Source organism: Pristiophorus japonicus, chromosome 19 (assembly GCF_044704955.1).
Source record: "Pristiophorus japonicus isolate sPriJap1 chromosome 19, sPriJap1.hap1, whole genome shotgun sequence".
In the NCBI taxonomy this organism is placed as follows: Eukaryota; Metazoa; Chordata; class Chondrichthyes; family Pristiophoridae; genus Pristiophorus; species Pristiophorus japonicus.
This window is the reverse complement of record NC_091995.1, coordinates 27,262,358-27,289,236: the sequence shown is the minus strand read 5'-3', so window position 1 is coordinate 27,289,236 and position 26,879 is coordinate 27,262,358. Positions and strand designations below refer to the sequence as shown.

Sequence of the window (26,879 nt, the reverse complement as noted above, 5' to 3'; positions counted from 1 at the left end):
AGAATTCGGAGACAAATCCTTGGGCATCAGTTGTACGACCATCAAAAAGGTAAATGGAATAGTTTATGTGCAAAGGATTCTCTGTCCGTCTGTAGGAGAAGGGGCGGTTTGCGGGGCTCCTGGATCTGGGCAGGTTCTGGGAGTGTGGATCGTCTGATTGGAAATGACCAAACTCGGAAGAGGATTGGTCAAGTTGGTCCGAACAAGCTCCTCCCTCTGTGAAAGGTTCCAGAGAAACTATTTATAAATCAGCAATAAGTAAAGAATGTGGACACAGCTCCTGGAATCTGGGCAGGTTCTGGGAGTGTGGATCGTCTGATCAGAGATGTGTCTTCCGGATGAGGCGCTGAAACTGATCAGCGGCTGGTTGTAAACACCGCCTGACGTCACTCTCCACTGACTTTAAACAGAGCAAAATCGGACAGTGGTAAACCGGGCGACTGATGGATACTGTCAATTCCCCGCTGGATGCGGGTTAGTTTAAAATGACCCCCTATATTTCAGGGCAGTATTAAGTGAGGGTCGGTGCCAGAGGACTGCCGAGTGCCGAGTGACCCGATGTGGGACCCATTTTTAAACAGGGGAACTTAGCCCGTTAGAACAGAATCAGTCACTGTGATAATGTTGGAAAAGTGATAGCCAATTTGTGCACAGCAAGCTCCCACAAACAGCAATGTGATGAACAGTTAATCGTTTTTTTTTGTCATGTTTGTTGAGGGATAATATTGGCCAGGAAATGAAGGAAAACTCTCTAATTCTTCTTCGAAATAGTGCCGCGGGATATTTTACATCCACCTGAGAGGGAAGACGAGGCCTCGGTTTAATGTCTCATCCGAAAGACGGCACCTCAGACAGTACAGCGCTCCCTCAGTGCTGCACTGGGAATGTCAGCCTAGATTATGTGTTCGGATCTCTGGAGTGGGACTTGAGCCCACGATCTTCTGGCTCAGAGACACCAGTACTACATGGGAGAGTCTTCCAGCTCGGGGTTTAGCTGCAAATCTGCTCGGTTTCCAAGCTGGTCTACCGACCAGGGTTTCAGCATTCCCTGTTCCCTTCCTGGAGTGGGTCGCACTCTCGCCTGAGTCAGAAGGTTATGGGTTCAAGTCCCACTCCAGAGACCTAAGCACAAAAATCTAGGCTGACACTCCAGTTCAGTGCTGAGGGAGTGCCGCAATGTCGGAGGTGCCGTTAAACCGAGGCCCTGTCTGCTCCCTACGGTGGACATAAAAGATCCCATGGCACTATTTCGAAGAAGAGCAGGGGAGTTATCCCCAGTGTCCTGGCCATTATTTATCCCTCAATCAAGATAACAAAGAGTTTATCTGGTCATTATCACATTGCTGTTTGTGGGAGCTTGCTTTTGTACAAATTGGCAGTCACATTTCCTATATTACAACAATGACTACACTCCAACAGTTCTTCATTTGCTGTAAAGCACTTTGAGACGTCCGGTGGTTTAAAAGGCACTATATAAATCCAAGTCTTTCTTTCTTTCAAGTTGGAGCTCCCCTGTAGTCCTATGGTCCTGGCTCTGCCAATGCTCTCTGCCAAAATTATAATTTAGACTGTCACTACACTATAAGAATGACAGTAAAACCATATTGGACCTCTATGTGGAAACGTCTTAGTTTTGGAACTTTGATTAATGCTCAGACACCAAGTGACCTTCTTGAGTTTCCTCAGCAGCAGAGTGATTGTATTGCAGCTCCTGTGTGTGTTTGTTCATCGACATATACACAGGTCTATCTGTGGCTGCTCACTCAGGGTCCATACTGACTGACTGAAGGTTTGAGCACAAAGCCGAGCCTGACACACCAGTGCAGCACTGCCAGAGATGCTGTCTTTCAGAGAAGACTGAGAATTCATCTGCCTCCTCAAGTGGCTGTAAAAGGTCCCAGGGCACTATTTTGAAGAAAAACAGGGGTGTCCTGGCCAATATTTATTCCTCAACTTAAAAAAACTTAAATCAATTAAAAAAAAATGATCTGGTCACTATCATATTCCTTTATGTGGGAGCTTGCTGTGCACAAATTGGCTGTGGCATTTCCCAACATTATAAGACTACACTTCAAAATTACTGCATTGGCTGTAAAGCACTTTGGGACATCCTGAGAATGTTAAATGCATTAAATGCAAGTTTTCTTTTTACATCTCCCCACAGTCTCTAACTTCCTCTAACTTTTAATTTTGCACTCAATGAACAGAATCCGTCTGCTGTTGATTCACGAGGATTGTTCCATCTCGACCGACACTCCTTCCGGACACAATGCACTGTTTACTTCTACAGTCCCTTGTACTGAGTAACTTCATACAATTTATCACAGGTAAGTAGTGGCTCCTAGTATAAAAAGGTATGTGTTTCTCTTTGTACTGAGGTGGTGCTTTGGGAAATGCAGAATTAAATTACAAAAATGAATACTCGGGATGTGGGCATAGCTGGCAATGCCAGCATTTATTGCCCATCCCTAGTTGACCTTGAGAAGGTGGTCATGAGCAACGTTCCCTGTAAGCTGCACTTTATTCTGTGAGGCCTGTTTCTTTCAATGCGCAGTCCCTTTAAATTTCAGTGCAGCGTGATATTCCCAATGTAAAAGCTTGTGAGCGGCGTGCGCGGGACCTTGCTGATTATTGTGTGGTACCACACGTGCATAGCTTAGAGGGAACATTGTTCGTGAGCCACCTTCTTGAACCGCTGCAGTCCGTGTGGTGAAGATTCTCCCACAGTGCTGTTAGGGAGGGAGTTTCAGGATTTTGACCAAGCAACCACAAGTCAGGATGGTGTATGACTTGGAGGGGAACAGGGAGGTGATGGTAGTGTTCCCATGTGCCTGCTGCCCTTGTCCTTCTAGGTGGTAGAGGTCACGGGTTTGGGAGGTGCTGCCGAAGAAACCTTGGCGAGTTGCTGCAGTGCATCTTGTAGATGGTACACACTGCAGCCACGGTGCACAGGTGATGGAGGGAGTGAATGTTTAAGGTGGTGGGTGGGCTGCCAATCAAGTGGGCTGCTTTGTCCTGGTGTCGAGCATCTTGAGTGTTGTTGTTGAGTGCTGCACCCAGAGCGCTTTGCAGCGGGTAAGTAACCCGGCCACCTCCAGAGGTGATGGCAACTTTCAGACAATGAGTGCCGAGGGAGGGGAGCGTGATCCTCAGTGGAGGAACACACCATTGGAAGGCAATGAGTTAATCTCTGAATTAGTCAACAATGTCCGCAACCTTCGACCGGACAGGCAGACGCAGTACTGAAAAGTCATTGATAGAGCAAAATCTCTGACTGTGGTCGGCCAATCATGATGATGTTAGTTGTGTTGAGTTTAAAAAATCTTCAACCCATAACAGAAACTGACCAATAAAAAGAGAGAGAGAGAAAGGGAGGGAGAAATCCACATCCGATTAGGGACTGAAACCCTCCCAGGTATGGTGTCATAAAGAAAGAACTTGCATTGATACAAAGCCTTTCAAGGCCTCATCCTTCAGATGAGACATAAAACCTGTCTGCTCTCTCAGGTGGGCATTAAAGATTCCACAGCCACTATTTCGAAGAAGAGCAGGGGAGTTCTCCCCGGGGTCCCGGCCAATATTTATCCCTCAATCAACATCACTAAAAAACATTATCTGGTCATTATCATGTTGCGGTTTGTGGGAGCTTGCTGCCGCTTTCCCCATAGTACAGCAGTACAACACCTCACAAACTACTCTATTGGCTGCAAAGTGCTTTGGGACATCCTGAGGTCATGGGGTGCCCCATAAATGCAAGTCTTTTTGTTTTCTTTAAAGCTGGGATCACTCGGCACCAACGCTAACCTTGCAGCGTCAATGAACTCTGAGAAAGGTTCAGTCTTGAACATGGAATAACATTTTGCGGGTTGAATTTTTACAGGCCCTGCTCTGTTACCTGGGCCTCACCTGCTGCGGGCGGCTTATCAGAAAGCCAGGGATGGACTGCCTGTGATTTTCTGTTCACTGGCAGTAACTGACGGGAATTCACCAGCTCTGCCCCGTGGGAATTTCCAATCGGCTGCTCGGTAAATCAATATCTGGGAACGTGCATCCTGGACAACTCACGGAATTTCACAGTGGCAAGGTGCACTGGTGGGTGGTACACTAATGTCATTGCAAACCCCCTTAGTCTCTGTATATTCATCAGCTGCAGTATTGGCAGCAAAGTGATTCATATGAGCAAGACCTGCTCTCAGCACATGGAACAACACTAAGCACTCACTGTACACTGCACAGAGGCTGGGATAATCATTGTCTCTATTATTTTTCATAGGTGAAGTATACTCTACTCCCGGGAGCTCTGTGTCATTCCCTGGAGTGACAGAGAATCAAAGGGTCCTGGTGAAGGTTTTCCTATGGGAAGTGTCCAGTGGAAATGTAAAGAATGGAAGCAGAATGGGAGTACTGCAGTTTCACGCAGGGGCTGAAAAACCCTCCTTAATGAACAAGTACAAAGGACGTCTCGACTTCTTCCCATTCAATGGATCGTTTGCCCTTCATAATTTAACTTATGGAGACGAGGGTCGTTATACACTTTCCATCAATTTACCAAAAACCATTGCTCGAACTGTTCAGCTTAGGGTAATAGGTATGTTTGCGCGTGGGTGTATGCAATGCTTTGTATTATGGCAAAATACAAAACCCCTTTGTTAAATTAGTAGGTGAAATAATTTGATGCGAGCAGATGAATCCGCAGACCCGAACACTGAATGTACTGACACTGTAGCACAATACTGAGGGAGTGCTGTATTGTCGAAGGTGCCATGTTTCAGGTGGTTCTTCTAATTCCCTGCTCCAGTGGGTCACACGGAAATTAAAGACCCTGTCAGACTTTTCAGAGCTGAGCCGAACATTCTCCCCTTGTCCTGGTCAACATTCTTCCAACTCCCTTAAAACCACATTAACTGGTCATTCATCACATTCCAGTTTGTGACATGGTTGTGGACAAATTCACTGCCACATTGGTCACATAACATGCACTTTAGACATGAACATTGGGCGGGAAACACTTTGGGATGCCATGTGGATGTAATAAGGTGCTGTATAAATGCAAGTCCCTTGTTTTGTACAGATTTGCTACTATGCCACACAGTGAGATTTCATTGCAGATGAAGATTGCAATATCACAGATTATTAATCAGTCTTTATTTCCCTTTAGATGCGCTGTCAAAACCTTCGATATTGAGCAACTCCAGCTCCCTCGGTTCCACCATCCAGATCATCTGTGATGTCTTTGGAAATCCTCATGAGTATCAATGGCAGAAAGATGGAGGAGAAATCTCCCAGCATCACTGGCTAATAAATGGCAATAGAAGCCTCATTATCCCGAGCGCTACCAAAGGCGACTGTGGAACATATACCTGCGTGGCAATCAATCCTGTCAGCTCCAGCCAGGCAGATTACACGTTAACTATTTATGGTAAGATTACACCTTGAGGGTAAATTTTGAGATATCTTTCAGCCATTGGTGGACTTTCGAATGCAGCCTGTGCGAATCGGCACTGCAGCAGAGATGGTTACGAGCAGAATTAATAGTTTTAAAAATAAATTATGAAGGGTTTTGAAGGAGTGAAGAAGGAAAGACCCTTTAGTCTGGCTGTGGAGTCAGTGAGAAGGGATCATCAATTATACATTGTCGCTCAGAGTGAGGAGGGAGGTTGGGAGAAATTCCTTTACTCAGAGGGGTTGCTGTGGATGAGATCCGCGAACTGAGCGCAAACTGTGAACCGCTGGTCAAATAGCCTGCCAGCATTTACTGCCCACGGTCGCACACGATAAAAGGCAACAGTCCCTACAGGGGAGAGAATAAGCAGGGAGAATAGATATCAGTGTTTAGGGGAAACGGTGACCTCTTATACGATGTTCTCCGCCCCTGGAGTAATTCTCAACACGAGCCACATTAAAACATGAAAGAAAGAGACGTCAGGGGAGATTTACCGCTTTGGTGCATCCTGGGAGTACATACCGGATTAGAAACAATCAGCGGCCCTGCTTCTGCTGCCTAGAACTTAAGCTCTGGAATTCCTTCTCTAGAAACATAGAAACATAGAAAATAGGTGCAGGAGTAAGCCATTCGGCCCTTCAAGCCTGCACCACCATTCAATATGCTCATGGCTGATCATTCACCTCAGTATCCCATTCCTGCTTTCTCTCCATACCCCTTGATCCCTTTAGCCGTAAGGGCCACATCTAACTCCCTTTTGAATATATCTAACGAACTGGCCCCAACAACTTTCTGCAGTAGAGAATTCCACAGGTTCACAATTCTCTGAGTGAAGAAGTTTCTCCTCATCTCGGTCCTAAATGGCTTACCCCTTATCCTTAGACTGTGACCCCTGGTTCTGGACTTCCCCAACATTCTTGCTATTGAGGGAGTGCAGCGAAGGTTCACCAGATTCTGGAACATTCGGGAACATTCTTCCTGCATCTAACCTGTCCAATCCCGTCAGAATTTTATATGTTTCTATGAGATCCCCTCTCATTCTTCTAAATTCCAGTGAATATAAGCCTATTCGATTCAGTCTTTCTTATGTCAGTCCTGCCATCCCGGGAATCAGTCTGGTGAACCTTCGCTGCATTCCCTCAATAGCAAGAATGTCCTTCCTCAGATTAGGAGACCAAAACTGCACACAATACTCAAGGTGTGGTCTCACCAAGGCCCTGTACAACTGCAGTAAGACTTCCCCGCTCCTATATTCAAATCATCTCGCTATGAAGGCCAACATGCCATTTGCCACCTTCACCGTCTGCTGTACCTGCATGCCAAATTTTAATGACTGATGTACCATGACACCCAGTTCTTGTTGCACCTCCCCTTTTCCTAATCTGTCACCATTAAGATAATATTCTGCCTTCCTGTTTTTGCCACCAAAGTAGATAACATTTATCCACATTATACTGCAGCTGCTATGCATATACCCACTCACCTAACCTGTCCAAGTCACCCTGCAGCCTCTTAGCATCCTCCTCACAGCTCACACTGCCACCCAGCTTATTGTCATCTGAAAACTTGTAGATATTACATTCAATTCCTTTGTCCAAATCATTAATGTATATTGTAAATAGCTGGGGTCCCAGCACTGAACCTTGCAGTACCCCACTAGTCACTACTTGCCATTCTGAAAAGGACCCGTTTATTCCTACTCTTTGCTTCCAGTTCTCTATCCACGTCAATACAATACCACCAATACCATGTGCTTTAATTTTGTACACTAATCTCTGGTGTGGGACCTTGTCAAAAGCCTTTTGAAAGTCCAAATACACAACATCCACTGGTTCTCCCTTGTCCACTCTACTAGGTACATCCTCAAAAAATACGAGATTTGTCAAGCATGATTTCCCTTTCATAAATCCATGCTGACTTGGACCTATCCTGTCACTGCTTTCCAATCGCTGCTATTACATCTTTAATAATTGATTCCAACATTTTCCCCACTACCGATGTCTGGCTAACTGGTCTATAATTCCCTGTTTTCTCTCTCCCTCCTTTTTTAAAAGGTGGTGTTACATTAGCTACCCTCCAATCCATAGGAACTGATCCAGAGTCTATAGAATGTTGGAAAATGACCACCAATGCATCCACTATTTCTAGGGCCAAGTCCTTAAGTACGCTGGGATGCAGACTATCAGGCCCTGGGGATTTATCAGCCTTCAATCACATCAATTTCCCTAACACAATTCCCTGACTAATAAGGATTTCCTTCAGTTCCCCCTTCTCGCTAGACCCTCAGTCCCTGAGTATTTCTGGAAGGTTATTTGTGTCTTCCTTAGTGACGTTCCTTAATAAAATTACTGGTAAAATTGGACCTGGGCTGCAGCGCAAATCGAGCGATAGCGAACTGGCTGCCCATTTTACAAATGCCAGATTGTCTTTTCCATCACGTTAAATGGAATCATGTCTGCAAAAACGCTGGGCTTTATGTCCTTCCTTTGGGGTCAGCCATGGCTCAGTTGGCAGCATCCTCACCTCGGAGTCAGACGATTGTGGGTTCAAGTCTCACTCCAGAGACTGGAGCACATAAATCTAGGCTGACACGCCAGTGCAGTACAGAGGGAAGTGCCGTCTTTCAGATGAGACGTTAAACCGAGGCCCCATCTCCTCTCTCAGCTGGACTTAAAAGATGCCATGGTGATATTTCAAAGAAGAGCAGGGGAGTTCTCTCCGGTGTCCTTGGCTAATATTTAGCACTTGACCAACATCACTAGAAACAGGCTTTCTGATTTTTGTCTCATTGCTGTTTGTGGGAGCTTGCTGTGCGCAAATTGGCTGCAGCATTTCCGACACTGCAACAATGACTACACTCCAAAGGTTGACTGAGAAGCACTTTGGGATATCTTGAGTTGTGAAAGGCGCTATAGATAAATTAACTGAGGCTCGTTCTTAGTAGCAATACCAACTCTGTGGCTTGTTGCACCAATTCAGAAGGCATGAATCACATAGTGTGGGCTTGAAACCACATGTAGGGTGACAGATTCCCTTCCTGGGAGAACGCCAGGGAGACAGCTGAGTTGTTGCGAAAGTCCGCAGCTTTTGTGGTCATTTTCTCTGGTGCCTTGTTCTATATTCTGTTGTTTGAATGTTACTTTTAATTGCAGGCATTCCAGGAGAGCAGATTGTAATTGTTGTTACAGCGATCATAGGACTGATACTTTCTGCAGTATCGTTGTTTGGTTTAATCGTTCTGTGCTACTTGAAGGGGGAATCGAGCCAAGGTATCCGTCAATAAGTATAATTTACACTTAAATATTAACTCGTTAAGTTAATCTTCACTAATTTTGAACATTTAACAAAACCGCCTGCTTTATGTAAAGTGATTGGGAAAGACGGAGACGAAATGTCCCACTGTCCCGCAGGCTGACATTAAACTACATTTCTGCATCGTTGTGAAGTGGTTTCCACTTGGCAATGACCCAGAAGAGTTGGTTTGATTCTGAAGTCACCCCTGACCTGACTCCAAAGGGGTCTTGTGGGAGAAACCCCCTTGGGAGGGGGCAGTCTCAATTCGCTTGTGATTGACACAGCATCCAGTCTAACTCTAGTGCACTGCCAAAAGAGGCCGGGGATTGTGGAGAGGCCTCCCTTGGGTCCGGTGGGGGAGGGGCCTCCCTTTGTACCGGTGGGGGAGGGGCCCCCCTTGGTCCTGGTGGGGGAGGGGCCCCCCTTGGTCCTGGTGGGAGAGGGCCCTCCCTTGGTGGTGGGGGAGGGGCCCACCTCGGTCCCGATGGGAGAGGGGCCTCCCTTTGTACCGGTGGGAGAGGGGTCCACCTTGGTCCCGGTGGGAGAGGGGTCCACCTTGGTCCCGGTGGGGGAGGGGTCCACCTTGGTCCCGGTGGGAGAGGGGTCCACCTTGGTCCCGATGGGGGAGGGGTCCATCTTGGTCACGGTGGGAGAGGGGTCCACCTTGGTCCCGGTGGGAGAGGGGTCCACCTTGGTCCCGGTGGGGGAGGGGTCCACCTTGGTCGCGGTGGGAGAGGAGTCCACCTTGGTCCCGGTGGGGGAGGGGTCCACCTTGGTCCCGGTGGGAGAGGGGTCCACCTTGGTCCCGGTGGGGGAGGGGTCCACCTTGGTCCCGGTGGGAGAGGGGTCCACCTTGGTCCCGGTGGGGGAGGGGTCCACCTTGGTCCCGGTGGGAGAGGGGTCCACCTTGGTCCCGGTGGGGGAGGGGTTCACCTTGGTCCCGGTGGGAGAGGGGTCCACCTTGGTCCCGGTGGGAGAGGGGTCCACCTTGGTCCCGGTGGGAGAGGGGTCCACCTTGGTCCCGGTGGGAGAGGGGTCCACCTTGGTCCCGGTGGGAGAGGGGCCTCCCTTGGTCCCGGTGCGGGAGGGGCCTCCCTTGATCCCGGTGGGGGAGGGGCCTCCCTTGGTGGTGATGGAGGGGCCTCCCTTGGTCCTTGTGGGGGAGGGGCCTCCCTTGGTCCCGGTGGGGGAGGGCCTCCCTTGATGGTGGGGGAGGGGCTTCCCTTGATGGTGGGGGAGGGGCCTCCCTTGGTCCTGGTGGGGGAGGGGCCTCCCTTGGTCCTGGTGGGGGAGGGGGTTCCCTTGGTCCTGGTGGGGGAGGGGCCTCCCTTGGTCCTTGTGGGAGAGGGGCCTCCCTTGGTCCTGGTGGGGGAGGGCCTCCCTTGATGGTGGGGGAGGGGCCTCCCTTGGTCCTGGTGGGGAAGGGGCCTCCCTTGGTCCTGGTGGGGGAGGGGCCTCCCTTGTTCCCGGTGGGGGAGGGCCTCCCTTGATGGTGGGGTAGGGGCCTCCCTTGGTCCTGGTGGGGAAGGGGCCACTGAATGGAGGTTTCACTGCCAAACAGTATAACTTGGAGGCAGCAGTACTGTAGCCACTGGCCTCAGATTGTTCAGGACAATAATATTTTAGTCCTCGGTCATTAGAGTGATACAGCAGGGCCGACTTTACAGTGGACACTCCCAGAGGGGAGCATCACCCACTGGTCACCTACATGGGGAAACGTTGGCAGTTTACCCGCCATTTCCTGATATACAGGGCCTGAGGACAAGTGGTCCCATTGGAGCCCCCGTTATAAAATCGGCCTTGGTATGTAAAATGTTTCCAGATGTTCCTACCCACAAGGTTGATTTATTTTGGGCTCTCTCTGGGGTCTCCACTTGCTCCTGGTGTAAGTGAGCTCATGGACATTCTTCACTCTTGCTGTAACGTGTGCTCCATTGCTCAGCGGTTGGGTTGTCCCATCACTGCGATGCCCAATATCGCCTGAAGCCCGTCCGACCCAGTGACCATCAGTGCTACCTGGAACACTCTGTCCGTTGCTGTGTGTGTAATTCACCTTCTCGAATGTAGATCTGTTTTAAATGGTTAAAGGATGATATGTTTGCAACCGTCTTCAGCCAAACCAGAAGTGATGTGTGGATGATCCATCTCGGCCTCCTCTTGAGGCCCTCATCATGGCAGAAGCCAGTCTTTAGCCAATTCGATTCACTCTGTGTGTTAAAAAGAAATGGCTGAATGCATTGGATACAGCAAAGGCTATGGGCCTTGAAAACATCCCGGCTGTCGTGATGAAGACCTGTACTCCAGAACTAGGCACACCTCTAGCCAAGCTGTTCCAGTACAGCTACAACACTGGCATCTACCCGTCAATATGGAAAACTGCCCAGGTATGTCTTGTCCACAAAAAGCAGGACAAATCCAATCTAGCCAATTAATGCCCCATCAGTCTACTCTCAATCAGCAGCAACGTGATGGATGGAGTCATTAACAATAACCTGCTCACCAATGTTCAGTATGGGTTCCACCAGGACCACTCAGATCCAGACCTCATCGCAGCCTTGGTCCAAACATGGACAAAAAAGATGAATTGGTGAGGTGAGTGTGACTGCCCTTGACATCAAGGCAGCATTTGACCAAGTGTGGCATCAAGGAACCCTAATAAAACTGAAGTCAATGGGAATCAGGGGGAAAAGTCTCCACTGGCTGGAGTCATACCTCGCACAAAGGAAGATGATTGTGGTAGTTGGGGGTCAATCATCACAGCCCCAAGACATCATTTCAGAATTCCCCCAGGGCAGTGTCCTGGGTCCAACGATCTTCAGCTGTTTCATCAATTACCTTCCCTCTGTCCTAAGGTCAGAAGTGGGGATGTTCGCTGATGATTGCACAGTGTTCTGTTCCATTCGCAACTCCTCCGATAATGGAGCAGTCCATGCCCGCATACAGTAAGTTCTGGTCAACATTCAGGCTTGGGCTGGTAAGTGACAAGTAACATCATGCCGCAGATGTCAGACAATGACTACCTCCAACAAAAGAGAGTCTAACCACCTCCCCTTGACATTAAACAGCATTACCATCACCGAATCCTCCACCATACACATCCTGGGAGTCACCACTGACGAGAAACTTAACTGGACCAGCCAAATAAATACTGTGGCTACAAAAGCAGGTCAGAGGCTGGGTATTCTGCATTGTGTAACTCACCTCCTGATTCCCTTACGTCTTTCTACAAGGCAGGTGTGTGATGGCATACTTTCTATTTGCCTGGATGAGTGCAACAACACTCAAGAAGCTCAACACCATCTAGGACAAAGCAGCCCGCTTGATTGGCACCCATCCACCACCTTAAACATTCACTCCCTCCACCACCAGCGCAGTATGTACCATCTACAAGATGCATCAACTCGCTAGGGATTCTTCGACAGCACTTTCCAAACCCACGACCTCTGCCACCTAGAAGGACAAGGGCAGCAGGCACATGGGAACACCACCCTCTCCAAAGTGACACACCATCCTGACTTGGAAGTATCTCGTCATTCCTTCAGCGTCACTGGGTCAAAATCGTGGAACTCCATCCCTCAGAACACTGTGGGAACACCTTCACCACAACGACTGCAGCAGTTCAAAAAGGAGGCTCACCACCATCTTTTTGAGGGCAATTATGGATGGGCAATAAAGGCTGGCCTTGCCCAGATCCCATGAATGAATAAATAAAAAAGTTGGTTATGGTGGATTTCAAACAGATTTAATGTTCTTGTTCATTTCTTTATAGTATCTCTGAGGCAACCAAAACGTTTGTTTCTGAGCCTGTTTATCAGTAACACTCTCTCTCTTGTTGCCAACTTCATTGCCCTCACTTCCTGGATTGCAATTAAAGGTATGTGCAAAAATAATAATATTTATTGATGTGAAAATGATCAGTTCAGACGAGGAGTGCTAGTACTCTGGAAAGTAATCGGGAAAGAATGAGAAACTCAGTCAATGTATATTAAGCTGCTTTATATAGAGCACCAGCCCCTGTAGTCTCGGACCCCACAACCCACAACCAGGTGCAGGTAAACCTGTTGGATTTTGTTCGACAGCTTGGTCTTGGTTCCTGCCACTGGTCTACTCACAGCCAGAAAAAGTGCAGCATCACCATCAGAGCGATCTCTGTGGCTCTTAACTCCCATCATTAGATTACATCACAATATCAGCATGCACACACCTAGGCACCGATGACATCACAATGTCAGCACATACATGCCTGGGTAATGATGATACCACAATGCCCACACGCACATGCCTAGGTAGTGCTGACATCACAGGGTTAACACGTACATGCCTAGGTAGCGATGACATCACAATGTCAGCATATACACGCCTAGGTAGTGATGACATCACACAAAGTCAGCACGTACATGCCTAGATAATGATGACATCACAATGAGAGCACCATCAGAACAAGGACAGCAGTGGTTCAAGTAGAAGGCCCACCACCACCTTCTTGGGCCAAATAGGAATGGGGAATAAATGCATCCTAACCAGTGTCACCCACATCTCAAGAACAAATATATAAATATCTAAGCTGGTGTTGTGCAATGATATTAGTGTACCAAATTAGTTTAATCTCCCACAAAATATTGTGTAGATTTACAATCACTATTGTTGGGTATATTCAAGGCTGAGATAGTAGGAGTTTTAGACTTTAGTGAAATCAAGGGCAATGGAGACTGGGAAGGAAAGTGGAGTTGAGATCGAAGATCAGCCATGATCTTATTGAATGGCGGAGCAGACTCTCGGGGATGAATGGCCCACTCCTGCTTCTAATTCTTATTTTCTCTTATATTCTTATGATCATTGGTACAGGTAATAGTCCTGCCTCTGTGGTGGCTTTATGCTTTGTGTCTGTCCTGCTGGTCTTGGCTGGATCTGTAACCATCGTTATTTGGAACATGGGCTGTCTATGTATTTGGAAATTCCTAGCAAACATAGGTAAAGAGCAGTTCCTTTATCTATAAAATTTCCAATCTTAAATTGAAACGACAACTTCTAAATCATTGCATTATCTGCACTTGACAGGTTTTCGAGCTTTAATTGACTTCTGTGGCATCATGTGTTCCATCATTGTGATGACCGTCTCAATCATCATTCTAGCAGAAGAGATTCAGCTAAACAGTGAGTTTACTGACTGCCCTTCATTACTTTCACAACATTTCAGCCAACTGCATTCACTTCTGAGTAATCAGCATGTTTTCGGTATGTTTCTCCTGTCAACAGCTGAACCATATAGAATAAGAAGACCGCAGACTTCAGGCCTGGTCTGTGTTGAGTGAGCAAATCTCAAAGGGGGCAGTGGCAGGTGGCTACCATTGAGTTCAATCATCCTGCCCTCCCCCCAACCCAGGTTAGGGAGGGTGAGATTGGGTGGATTCTCACTCCTGATGGCCATCCAATGCTGCTCTGACGGGACAATTTTAATCTAACCCGCACTGAAATCAGTGGAGAGTAATATTGAGCAGGTTGTAAAACTGACATTCCACCCGATCCCGTGGGTTTACCACTGAACGAGTTAGGCTGAGATCGCTCCCCTGTGTGAGGACATTAAGTTAGAACAGGTTAATCTGGGGCAGTACTTCAACCTATGCCAGGATAAAGGATGAAGGGGCTTGGTTAAAACTGCTGAGAGGAAAGTTTTGGATAGATATCAGGCAGCATTCTTCACTCAGTGTGATTGGATCCTGGAATTGTCTTTAAGGTAGGAGAGTGTGAACAGACATCTCTCACTCACCCAGGAGACAGTTAGATGTAGTGATGTGGGAATATAGGTCTATTGTCTGGAAGAATGAGCAGAAATGGACCAAATATCCTCGTTTGTCAGTATTGACCTTGTGATCGGAGAATGGTCCAGCGCAGAAACAGCTCATTTGGTCCATCAAGTCTGCATTGGTAGTTTCTTTCCGTGTGGCCCACCTAGGTTAATCCCACTGCTCACTCCTTATATTCTTTAATATTCCTTTTTTGTGATCTTTACATTCATCTGAGAGGGCAGACAGATCCTTGGTTTTATGCCTCATCCTAAAGACTCCGCACTCCCTCAGCGCTGCACTGCAGCATCAGCCTAGATGTTGTGCTCACGTCTCTGGAGTGGGACTTGAACCAACTACCTTCTGACTTAGAGGTGAGAGTGCTACCCACTGAGCCACGACTGACAATTACTGAGCTAGGAAGGATTTACATCAGGAGGAAAGTCATTAAAAGATCTGTTTCTGGTCATAGCGAAAGAGGCAGATTTTCCTCTTCAGCGCTGGGAGTGAATTATTGTGAATGGAAGCACCAGTGGCTCACGGTTTTGTTCTGCTAAAACGAATGGGCCGTAGATCATGGGCAGCTGATGCCTGAATCTGTGGTGAATGTGTCTACCACACCCTGTGCTCAAGAGGAGAATCTCCCTTGAGGTGTTTGTATATACGCGGTATATTTTGTCCAATTCTGGCCTCTTGCCCCTCCCTGATTTTAATCGCTCCACCATTGGTGGCCGTGCCTTCAGCTGCCTGGAACCTAAGCTCTGGAATTCTCTCCCTAAACCTCTCCATCTCTCTATCTCTCTGTCCTCCTGTAAGCCGCTCCCTAAAACCTACCTCTTTGCCCAAGATTTTGGTCACCTGTCTTAATATTTCTATATGTGGCTCACTGTCAAATTTAGTTCTGGAAGAAGGGACAGAGTGTAGTGTTACAAAATTTGCAGATGACACAAAGATTAGTGGGAAAGCGGGTTGTGTAGAGGACACAGAGAGGCTGCAAAGAGATTTGGATAGGTTAAGCGAATGGACTAAGGTTTGGCAGATGGAATACAATGTCAGAAAGTGTGAGGTCATCCACCTTGGGGAAAAAAAAAATTAAAGGGAATATTATTTGAATGGGGAGAAATTACAACATGCTGAGGTGCAGAGGGACCTGGGGGTCCTTGTGCATGAATCCCAAAAAGTTAGTTTGCAGGTGCAGCAGGTAATCAGGAAGGCGAATGGAATGTTGGCCTTCATTGCGAGAGGGATGGAGTACAAAAGCAGGGAGGTCCTGCTGCAACTGTACAGGGTATTGGTAAGGCCGCACCTGGAGTACTGCGTGCAGTTTTGGTCACCTTACTTATGGAAGGATATACTGGCTTTGGAGGGGCTACAGAGACGATTCACTAGGCTGATTCCGGAGATGAAGGGGTTACCTTATGATGATAGATTGAGTAGACTGGGTCTTTACTCATTGGAGTTCAGAAGGATGAGGGGTGATCTTATAGAAGCATTTAAAATAATGAAAGGGATAGACAAGATAGAGGCGGAGAGGTTGTTTCCACTGGTAGGGGAGACTAGAACTAAGGGGCACAGCCTCAAAATACGGGGGAGCCAATTTAAAACCGAGTTGAGAAGGAATTTCTTCTCCCAGAGGGTTGTGAATCTGTGGAATTCTCTGCCCAAGGAAGCAGTTGAGGCTAGCTCATTAAATGTATTCAAGTCACATAGATAGATTTTTAACCAATAAGGGAATTAAGGGTTACGGGGAGCGGGCGGGTAAGTGGAGCTGAGTCCACGGCCGGATCAGCCATGATCTTATTGAATGGCGGAGCAGGCTCGAGGGGCTAGATGGCCTACTCCTGTTCCTAATTCTTATGTTATATTCTTATTGGTGACTAAGGCCAATTTTGCAGTAGTCAAGCTGAGATTCCCACTTCCCCCTTTGTATATACATAGTCTCTGAACCCAGGACAGTGCTGGGCCTACCACGGGCCCTTCAGGGCATTAATAATAAATGTTTTTGCAGAACTTCAGTCTTCAGTCTTCGAAAGTTATAACCCAATCTGAAACAGTAACACATTTCCGAATGTGGTTTAATATACCTAATGCTGTTTCTGTAATTTATGTTTCAAATGCACAATTATCTTTTACAAAGGGGCCTGGATAGAGTGGATAGGAAGGACCTGTTTCCCTTGGCGGAGGGGTCAACAACCAGGGGACATAGATTTAAAGTAATTGGGGGGAGGTTTTGAGGAGATACGAAGGGAAATGTCTTCACCCAGAGGGTGGTGGGGGTCTGGAACTCGCTGCCTGAAAGGGTTGTAGAGGCAGAAACCCGCACCACATTTAAAAAAAAATACTTGGATGTGCACCTGAAGTGCCGTAACCTACAGGGCCACGGACCAAGAGCTGGAAAGTGGGATTAGGCTGGATAGCTGTTTGTCGGCCGGCGCGGACACGGTGGGCAGAAATGGCCCCCTTCTGTGCTGTAAATTTCTATGATTCTATGATTCTATAATCATTCCCGTGAAGTGCCTTGGGACATTTTACTGCGTAAAAGGTGCTATATAAATACAAGTTGTTATTTTCTGAATGTGGAAATACTCAATGTGAATTTACTCAGTGTGTTCACTGTTTATGTTTTCAGATCAAGGTTGTCAGTTCACCATTTTAACCTGGAGCATACTGATCCCATTGTTGGCCGTCTGTGCTGTCATTTTTGCCGTGTCCTTTGCAATTTGGCGCTGTAAGTATCAAATGCATCCCAACATTCAGCAGCTTGATCACTAAGGAGTTCAGTTATAGTGAGTCTTGCCATCGGTTTTCATTTTGCAATGGAACAGTTACAAAGAAATTTCCTGAGTCTGTTACCCATTCTGTCCCTTCATATACACACAATATCATTGCGTGTACAATAAGGGTTGAAAGTGTAGGCGGTATAGAAACATAGAAAATTTGTGCAGGAGTAGGTCATTCGGCCCTTCGAGCCTGCACCGCCATTCAATAAGATCATGGCTGATCATTCCCTCAGTACCCCTTTCCTGCTTTCTCTCCATACCCCTTGATCCCCTTAGCCGTAAGGGCCATATCTAACTCCCTCTTGAATATATCCAATAAATTAGCATCAACAACTCTCTGCGGCAGGGAATTCCATAGGTTAACAACTCTCTGACTGAAGAAGTTCCTTCTCATCTCAGTCCTAAATGGCCTACCTCTTATCCTAAGACTATGTCCCCGGTTCTGGACTTCCCCAACATCAGGAACATTCTTCCCTCATTTAACCTGTCCAGTCCCGTCAGAATCTTATATGTTTCCATGAGATCCCCTCTCATCCTTCTAAACTCCAGTGTATAAAGGCCCAGTTGATCCAGTCTCTCCTCATATGACAGTCCAGCCATCCCTGGAATCAGTCTGGTGAACCTTCGCTGCACTCCCTCAATAGCAAGTACTGACTTGGGGACGTTGTTGAGAGCAGCTACGTGTGTGAGCAAAACCACAAGAAGAAATGTCACAGAGAGGATCTTATAGAAGTGAAACAAATAAGAACATAAGCAAATAAGAATCAGGAGCAGGAGTAGGCCATTCAACCCTTCGGGCCTGCTCCGCCATTCAATAAGATCATGGCTGATCTTCTATTTCAACTCCACTTTCCCGCACTGTGCCCATCTCCATTGACTTCCATAATATCTAAAAGACTATCGATCTCTGTCCTGAATATACTCAATGGCCCTCTGGGGCAGAGAATTCCAAAGATTCACCACCCTCTGAGTGAAGAGATTTCTCCTCATCTCAGTACTAAATGGCCAATCCCTTATTCTGAGACTGTGACACCCAGCCAGGGGAAACATCCTCCCTGCAGCTACCTTGTCGAGCCTGATGTGTCTGTAATGCACTTATGATTGCCTCGTGGAGTCAATATGTTGATGATGATGTTGTAATCATGATGATGATGATGTTGTACTCAAACTGTAGTGACCTTGGTCCTTTATTCGTAACTCCAGAGTGAGGCACAAGCATGGTGGGCAGCCTTTTATACTGCGCCCTGCACACGTATGCACGTGACCCTCAGGTCGCCCACCGCAGTGCCCTCTGGTGGATAGCCCTTCCTACAGGGGCAGTAAACCCTGGTCTCCACCAGTTACACCCTCTAGTGGTGCAAGCATAGTATATATACAGTGTAAACCTTATTGATAGTATATCAGGTAACAAGTCTCTATCTTATGCAACTATACAGTGACTACTCAGAGAATATATCTATAGTCTGCATATATAATAGAGCCTTGCAAGAATTTTGCATGTTTCAATACGTTCACCTCTCATTCTTCTAAACGCTAGAGAATATAGGCCTCGTCTACTTAATCTCTCCTCATAGGACAATCCCCCATCGAGGAATCAGTTTGGTGAATCTTCGTTGCACTCCCTCTATGGCATGTATATCCTTCCTGAGGTAAGGAGAGCAAAACTGTGCACAATAGTCCAGGTGCGGTCTCACCAAGGTCTCTATATAATTGCAGTAAGACATCTTTACTGTTATACTCAAATCCTTTTGTAACAAGGGCCAACATACCATTTGCATCTTCCTCACAACTTACATTCCCACCAAGCTTTTTATCTTCAGGAAACTTGGATATATTACATTAGGTCCCCTCATCTAAATGATTGATATAGAGATACTTCACTGGTTCCCAAAGCTCCCCACCCATGGGGTTTTCCTCACCTTATGTCTGGGTCTGTTGATGGAGATTGATTGCTGTCATTAGTCAACACTCCATGATCGTTGTCATGGGACGACCAGAATGGTAGAAGGTGAACTAGATGGACCGTGGTCTTTGTTTGTCTATGTCGTGTATGAAATGATACAATGAACTCCGTACTGTGAGCCAGTGACTAGGTGTAACCTGGTCAGTTTTTAATGGCTTCCAGAAGTGAAGATACAAAAGTGAAGTTCAGGTTATATACCAGGCCCAGCATGAGTGTACCTATGACCCTAGGACCTCCGACAGTAGTGCCCCCTGTTGGTGGACAGACCTTATATACATACATTACACCATTCCCCCCGCCTCTCCCCCCCCCCCCACACCCCCCTCAGTTCTTGGCACAAGTCCGTATTACAAGTTCAGACGGTCCGGAGCCCTTCGCTCCCTGGTTGACCATCTCAGTACAATCCCAGTGCTTTCCGAGTCTCTCACGACTTGGGGCTGGGCGTTGACCACAGTGGGTTGGTTGGTTGTCTAAGCTCGAGGTGTCTTCTTCCAACTGTTCCAGTTCATCAGTGTGTCTTAGCTTGATTTTATCAATGTGTTTCCTGCACATCTGCCCATTCTTGAGCTTAACCATATACACCCGGTTACCCTCTTATCCGTAACATTGCCCGGCAGCTACTTGGGCCCTTGACCATGGTTAAGTATATACATTGGGTCATTTACAGATATGTCGCGTGACACTGCGGCGTGGTCGTGATACCACTGCTGGCGTTGACGTCGGATTTCGACATGATCGTTAAGGTCAGGATGGACTAGAGAGATTCTGGTTTTGAGGCCTCTCTTCATCAATAGTTGCACAGGCGGGACCCCGGTGAGCATGTGTGGCCTTGTCCTGTAACTGAGCAGTATGCGTGACAGGCGTGTCTGCAAGGAACCATGAGTTACGCATTTCAGGCTCTGCTTGATGGTTTGAACTTCCCGCTCCACTTGACCAATGGACATGGGTTTGAACGTGGCTGACCTCACGTGTTTTATGCCATCGCGTTTCATGAACTATTGAAACTCCAGGCTCGTGAAACACGGTCCATTGTCGCTGACAACGATGTCTGGCATACCATGTGTGACAAACATGGCTCTCAGGTTCTCAATGGTGGCAGTGGAATTGCTGGATGACATGATCACACATTCTATCCATTTGGAGTATGCATCCACCACCACAAAAAACATTTTACCGAGGAAGGGGCCCGCAAAGTCGATGTGGATTCTAGACCACGGTTTGGATGGCCATGATCACAGTCTGAGCGGAGCTTCCTTTGGGGCATTGCTCAGCTGCATGCATGACTTTAAGTCCGAATCAATGCCAGGCCACCAAACATGGGACCTGGCGATGGCCTTCATCATGACAATACCGGGATGCGTACTATGTAACTCCTGTACAAATCTCGCCCTGCCTTTCTTGGACATTACAACACGATTACCCCACAGTAAACAGTTGGACTGGCTGGAAAGCTCATTTTTGCGATGGCTGTATGATTTGGTTTCATAACCCATTTCCTTGGATGGTCGACTAGTCCCCATTAAGAACAGAATGTTTTACAACTGATAGGGTCAGATCCTGGCTTGTCCAGGTCTTGACTTGTTGAGCAGTGACAGGCAACCCTTCACTCTCAAAGGCATCTATGACCATGAGTAGGTCTTCGGGCATTGGCGTTTCCACCTCCGGTGTGGGCAACGGTAACCGGCTCAATGCATCAGCGCAGTTGTCGGTGCCTGGTCTATAGCGAATGACATAATCATAGGCAGATAATGTCAGTGCCCAACTCTGGATGCGGGACGACGCGTTGGTATTGATACCTTTATGTTCCGAGAACAACGATATAAGCGGCTTGTGATTGGTTTCCAGCTCAAAGCGAAGCCCAAACAGGTACTGGTGCATTTTATTTACTCCATAAACACATGCTAAAGCCTCTTTCTCTACCATGCCACAGGCTCTTTCTGCCTTGGACAGGCTTCGAGACGCGTATGCAACTGGTTGTAGTTTGCCTGACTCATTAGCTTGCTGGAGTACGCAGCCGACCCCATAGGACCATGCATCACAGGTCAAAACTAGACGCTTGCATGGGTCATAGAGTACCAGTAGCTTGTGGGAACACAACAGATTTCTAGCCTTCTCAAAGGCTCTGTCTTGAAGTTCACCCCACACCCAGTTGTCTCCTTTCATGAGCAGCTTTGCAAAAGTTCTAATACTGTGCTCAATTTGGGTAAGAAGTTACCGAGTATTTGAGAAGACCCAGGAACGAACGCAGCTCCATCACATTCTGGGGCCTGGGCGCATTTTTGATGGCCTCTGTTTTCACATCTGTAGGCCTGATTCCATCTGCAGCAAACTTGTGTCCAAGGAATTCGACCTCTGCTGCCATGAAAACGCACTTCGAATGTTTCAGCCTGAGTCCCACTTTGTCCAGACGAAGCAGAAACTCTTCCAGTTCCTCCTCGGCGGTGTCATGACCTGTGACTAGGATGTCGTCTTGGAATACCATGGTCCTGGGGACGGATTTCAATAGGCTCTCCATGTTTCTCTGTAATATGGCTGCCGCCGAACGAATGCCAAAAGGGCACCTGTTGTAAAAAAAAAAAGTCCTTTGTGTGTGTTGATGCACGTAAGTTTTTTGATGATTCAACCAGTTCTTGTGTCGTGTGTCATGTGTCACGTTAGATCTAATTTGGTGAACGATTTTCCCCCGGTTAGCGTTGCAAACAGGTCATAAGCTTTTGGTAGCGGATACTGATCTTGTTTCGAAACTCGGTTGATCGTGACCTTGTAGTCTCCACAAATCCTGACAGTGACATCATTTTTTAACACCGGAACAATGGGGCTGGCCCATTCATTAAATTCAACTGGTGAGATGACCTCCTTGTGTTGTAGCCTGTCCATTTTGAGCTCGACCTTTTCTCTCATCATGTGCAGGACCGCCCTGTCTTTGTGATGGATGGGCCTTGCATCTGGGCCGAGGTGAATCTGCACCTTGGCTCCCTTGAAGCTGCCAATTCTTGGTTTAAACAGTGAGGGAAATTTGCTCAACAGTTGAAAACAAAGCTTTGATATCATACCATTTCTGTTTTATTTTCTCGAGCCAACTCCTGCCGAATAACGATGGGCTGTTGCCCAGGATAATCCATAACGGTAGATCATGACCCACTCCCTCGTACGACATTCTTACTGCTGCACTACCAATCACTGGTATGAGCTCTTTGGTGTAGGTACGCAACTTGCCATTTATCGGACTCAGCTTGGGTCTCTCTGCCTTGGTCTCCCACAGCTTTTCGAAAGTCCTCCTGGCTCATTATCGATTGACTCGCACCCGTGTCTAATTCCATGGAACCGGCACGCCGTTTAATTTTACCTCCATCATTGTCGGTTGGCTCTTTGTTAGGAATGCACGAACGCTGTACACTTCCTCCTCAGAGCTCTCAAATGCGTCGGGCTGTATCGCCAGATCCACGCTGAATTGATCATCAGCCACGTGGTGTGTCGCAGCTCGCTTGCTCTGCTGTGGACACGTCCACTAAAGATGCCCCATCTTCGCACACCCTCTGCATACATACTGCCTGAAGTGGCACTGATGGGGTCGGTGATTGCCCCCACAACGGCAACACGTTGAGCTCGGATTTGCGCCCGATGGCAGGCTTTGAGCAGCTCCCGTTCTCGCATACACAGTCGAGTAGGCCCTCGATGGCGAACTTTGAGTGGCTCGTGGGCTTGCAGACAAGTCGAATAGGTCCTGCCATGTGCAGCTCTGCCGGCCGTCGATACAATTTCTTACACAGTACTTGCCGTGGAGTTCCAGTTTTGTCACGATATCTGCTTCGTGCTTTTCTGCATGGACATGTAAGCCTGGGCGATGGTGATGATCTTGCTGAGGTCTGGCGTCTCCGCAGCCAGCAGCTTACTTAAGATCACCTCATGGTTGACCCCGATCACGAAAAAGTCACGCAGCATGTCTTCCAATGCAGGCCCAAATTTGCAAGGCCCTGCAAGACATCTCGGGTCGGCAATAAATGCCACGACATCCTGGCCTTCTGGACGAACGTGCGTATAGAAGCGATATCGGATATGAGGATTCCTTCCGTGGGTTTAAGGTGTTCCGAACTAGAGCACACATTTCTTTGTAATCCTTTTCTGTAGGAAGAGTGGGTGAGAGCAGATTCTTGATGAGTGCATAGATCGTGGGGCCACAGATGGTGAGAAGAACTGCCCTCCGCTTCTCTGCATCCTCGTCTTTGTTTAGGTCGTTTGCTACGAAATACTGGTCAAGACGATCTGTGAAATCTCCCCAATCCTCTCCCTCATTGAATCTCTCGAGAATTGTCGTGCCATGCTCGCCATACTTTTGCGTGGGTTCGTATTTGCCTCGTCGCCAGTTGTAGTGTATGAAATGATACAATGAACTCCGTACTGTGAGCCAATGACTAGGTGTAACCTGGTCAGTCTTAATGGCTCCCTGAAGTGAAGATACAAAGGTGAAGTTCAGGTTATATACCGGGCCCAGCACGAGTATACCTATGATCCTAGGACCTCCGACGGTAGTGCCAATTGTTGGTGGGCAGACCTTATGTACATACATTACAGTCTAGAAATTCCTGCGTTCCCACCGACAGTGTACCGGGACCAATCCTGAGATGTAGGTTCTGTGTTTTGAAGGGAAAATTTGGGAGAGATGTCAGGAAGTATTTCCTTCCACAGAGGTTGATCCACAGCTGGAACCATTCCCAGGAAGGGATGGATGGGCGAGGCCAGGACACTGGATTCATGTTACAAACAGCGGGATGCTGCAATGGGAAAGTGGTCGGGATGTAAAATTCTGGGCAGATGAGTTCAAATGGAATGATGGACATTTTCCATCTGTAGCCCCTCTTGTGACCCCACCCCCTCCACACACACACTGAACAATTCCACGGTCACACTCCCGGGGGAAGGGGAAAAGAGGGAGAGCTTCATCCACTGGGAGCAGATATCAGAAATTTGGAAAGGAGCTCCCAAACGATTGTCCACCCATTCATTGTAAATATTTCAAAAATGGTGTACAGCGTGTGTCGGAATGTTCGATGTGAGCCTCCACTGGGACCACGGATTCAGTAAATAATTCCCGTGAATCGGAATGAGAGGGAAGATTTTCCCACAGGGGGAGAGTGTCACACTCTGGGAGAAGATATGGAATGATGGGACAGGTTTCCTGACCTGGCTCCCAATGCGCATTGGGAATCTGTATTCAGACTCCCTGCCCTCCAAGCCCAGCTAAAATCACAGCCCAGGAAAAACACACAGAAATGGACTAAAATATAGCAGAGCAAATCAGAGGCCATTGCAGCTTCTAAAGGAACTGATGGTGAGACTGAGTCACTCACTTAATATTCTGTATCAAGAATCCAGAACTTATAAAAGATAATTTATTTTATTATAGGCAAAACTGAAGATAATAACGGTGACGCAGCAAATCAACATCAGGTATTTATTAATATTACTATACATTTGTAAAGGTTTTTCAAAGGTTGGTGTAATATGAGTTTCTAATGTCACTCACACACACTCCCGCTGTGGTTATAATGTCACTGACGCACACGCAGACCAGTGATAATCTGGGGTAATTTCTGTGAGTGTGCATAGTATGTTTGTTGAATTTCATTAATGTACGATGTCTGTTATTGTTTCATCGTTCCTCTGTCTAGGAACGTTAACCATTTAATTTGTGGACATTTGCTATTTTTGGGACATTTGTCTCCCAGTTTGCATCTGGTTTGCATCTGTTGTCGGCTTTAGTCTTCCCTATTTGCATCATTTGCTCTGCCCATTTTGCTATCTCTGTCTGTGTTCTCTCTCTGTTCTATCTGTATGTCTCTGTCTGCCGTTGCCTCCAGTGCTTGTGTGTGAATGCTTCATCCTTGCGCCTAATAAATATCTTTGATTTATTTTAGGATGGCAGAGAATTGCAAGCATTGAATGGAATTAAACCAGAACAGGAACTCTGAAGCTGAATCTCTTCTGCCCTCTTAGAATGAGCACAACAGTGGTCAATTTCTGCCTTGTCACTACCAGCGAAATACGTTGCCCACCAAAAGAGCAAATTGGAATCATCTCTATTTTACTATTGTGCATAAATAACTGTGAGCACTATTACCCTCATCAGTATTTTTGCAACAGAATCTGGGCCTAAGTTGTTTACAGCTTTGCTGGAAGTGCTGCATGGCATCTGACAAATTCTAGACTGAAATGTTTGACTGCTGGATGTGTTATTCATGGTATTGGTTGGGGGAGGAATGTTGGGATACCGAGCGAATTCCCTGCTCATCTTTGAATTATACCACATGATCTCGGTGTCCCTTGGTTGAATGTCTCATTGAATAACCTGATACGTCCTTACTATACAGTATAAATGCACACGGGGCCTATGCTTGAGAGAAGGTCAATCTGCCGACCTGTCCTTTATTTCATAGCACTCAAGTGCAGGAAGTGGGTGGAGCTTCCCCTTTTATATCTGAAGGTCCAGTTTAGGAGTGTCTCCCACAAGTTCACCACCGAGTGATCATTGTTCTCACAGTGTACAACTTAGGTCAGATTATACATGGGTTACAATGCTGGTTGCATACATGACATCACCTCCCCCCCAAAGTCGTCTTGGGATCACAGGTTAAGTCTCTCTGGTGGTTTACGCTCCCTTGTAGAGCGCCTGAGTTGGGGCTCCGGTTGTTGGGTGCTGGCCTGAGTCTCTGCTGTTTGCGGTGCCTCAGGCCTGTCCGGACTGCCCACAGTGACTGGGCTCTCCTCCCTTTTGGTTCCTGTGTTCGGTCACCTGTGGTGGAGTGAACTCTACATCGTGTTCTTCCTCTGTTTCTTCTATGGGGTTGCTGAACCTCCTTTTTGTTTGATCCACATGTTTGCAGCAGGTTTGTCCATGGTAAGTTTAACTACCAGAATCATATTTCCCTCTTTGGCAACCACAGTGCCTGCGAGCCATTTGGGCCCTGCAGCGTAGTTGAGGACAAAATCAGGGTCATTTACATCAATACATCGCGCCCTCGCATTCCTGTCATGGTAGTCATATTGTGACTGGCTCCTGCTCTCGACAATTTCTTTCATGGTGGGGTGTATAAGGGATAACCGGGTTTTGAGCGTCCTTTTCATTAGCAGCTCTGCGGATGGAACCCCTGTGAGCGAGTGTGGTCTGGATCTGTAGGCCAACAGGAGGTGTGATAAGCGGCATTGTAGGGAACCCCCTTGGATTCTGAGCATCCCCTGTTTGATTATCTGCACTGCTCGTTCCGCCTGGCAGTTTGAGGCCAGCTTGAACGGTGCCGTTCTAACATGATTAATTCCATTGCCTGCCATAAAGACCTGGAATTCAGTGCTTGTGAAGCACGGGCCATTGTCACTGACCAAGATGTCCGGTAGACCGTGGGCGGTGAACATTGTCCGTAGACTTTCTATCATGGCAGAGGATGTGCTTGAATTTAAAATGTCACACTCGATCCATTTGGAGTAGGTGTCTACTACAACCAAAAACATTTTCCCCATGAAAGGACCTGCGTAGTCCACATGGATGCGTGACCAAGGCTTGGCGGGCCATGGCCAAGGGCTAAGGGGGGCTTCCCTGGTCGCATTGCTCAGCTGGGCACACG

At 47.4% G+C, this 26,879-nt stretch overlaps 1 protein-coding gene across 2 annotated transcripts; it reads left to right on the top strand.

Moving 5' to 3' along the window:
• Positions 1–26,005, top strand: LOC139230397 (uncharacterized). Of its 2 annotated transcripts, none has more exons than XM_070862239.1 (11): positions 1–49; positions 2,208–2,327; positions 4,274–4,588; positions 5,159–5,419; positions 8,596–8,712; positions 12,507–12,611; positions 13,583–13,708; positions 13,796–13,891; positions 17,150–17,248; positions 24,668–24,711; positions 25,179–26,005. In XM_070862239.1, the coding sequence occupies exons 2-11, from the start codon at positions 2,270–2,272 to the stop codon at positions 25,230–25,232; spliced, it is 1,275 nt and encodes a 424-aa protein (XP_070718340.1). In that variant the 5' UTR covers positions 1–49; positions 2,208–2,269; the 3' UTR covers positions 25,233–26,005. The 2 variants fall into 2 exon arrangements, with proteins under 2 accessions (XP_070718340.1, XP_070718341.1); XM_070862240.1 differs by lacking the exon at positions 1–49 and adding an exon at positions 401–474.
• The last annotated feature ends 874 nt before the right edge of the window (positions 26,006–26,879 follow it).

Bases quoted from the DNA above. Each gene is read 5' to 3' on its own strand.
- LOC139230397 (XM_070862239.1), top strand. From the start codon at position 2,270: ATGCACTGTTTACTTCTACAGTCCCTTGTACTGAGTAACTTCATACAA. The intron at 5,420-8,595 runs GTAAGATTACAC...TTTTAATTGCAG, and splicing joins TTACACGTTAACTATTTATG to GCATTCCAGGAGAGCAGATT. The intron at 13,892-17,149 runs GTGAGTTTACTG...TTATGTTTTCAG, and splicing joins AGAAGAGATTCAGCTAAACA to ATCAAGGTTGTCAGTTCACC.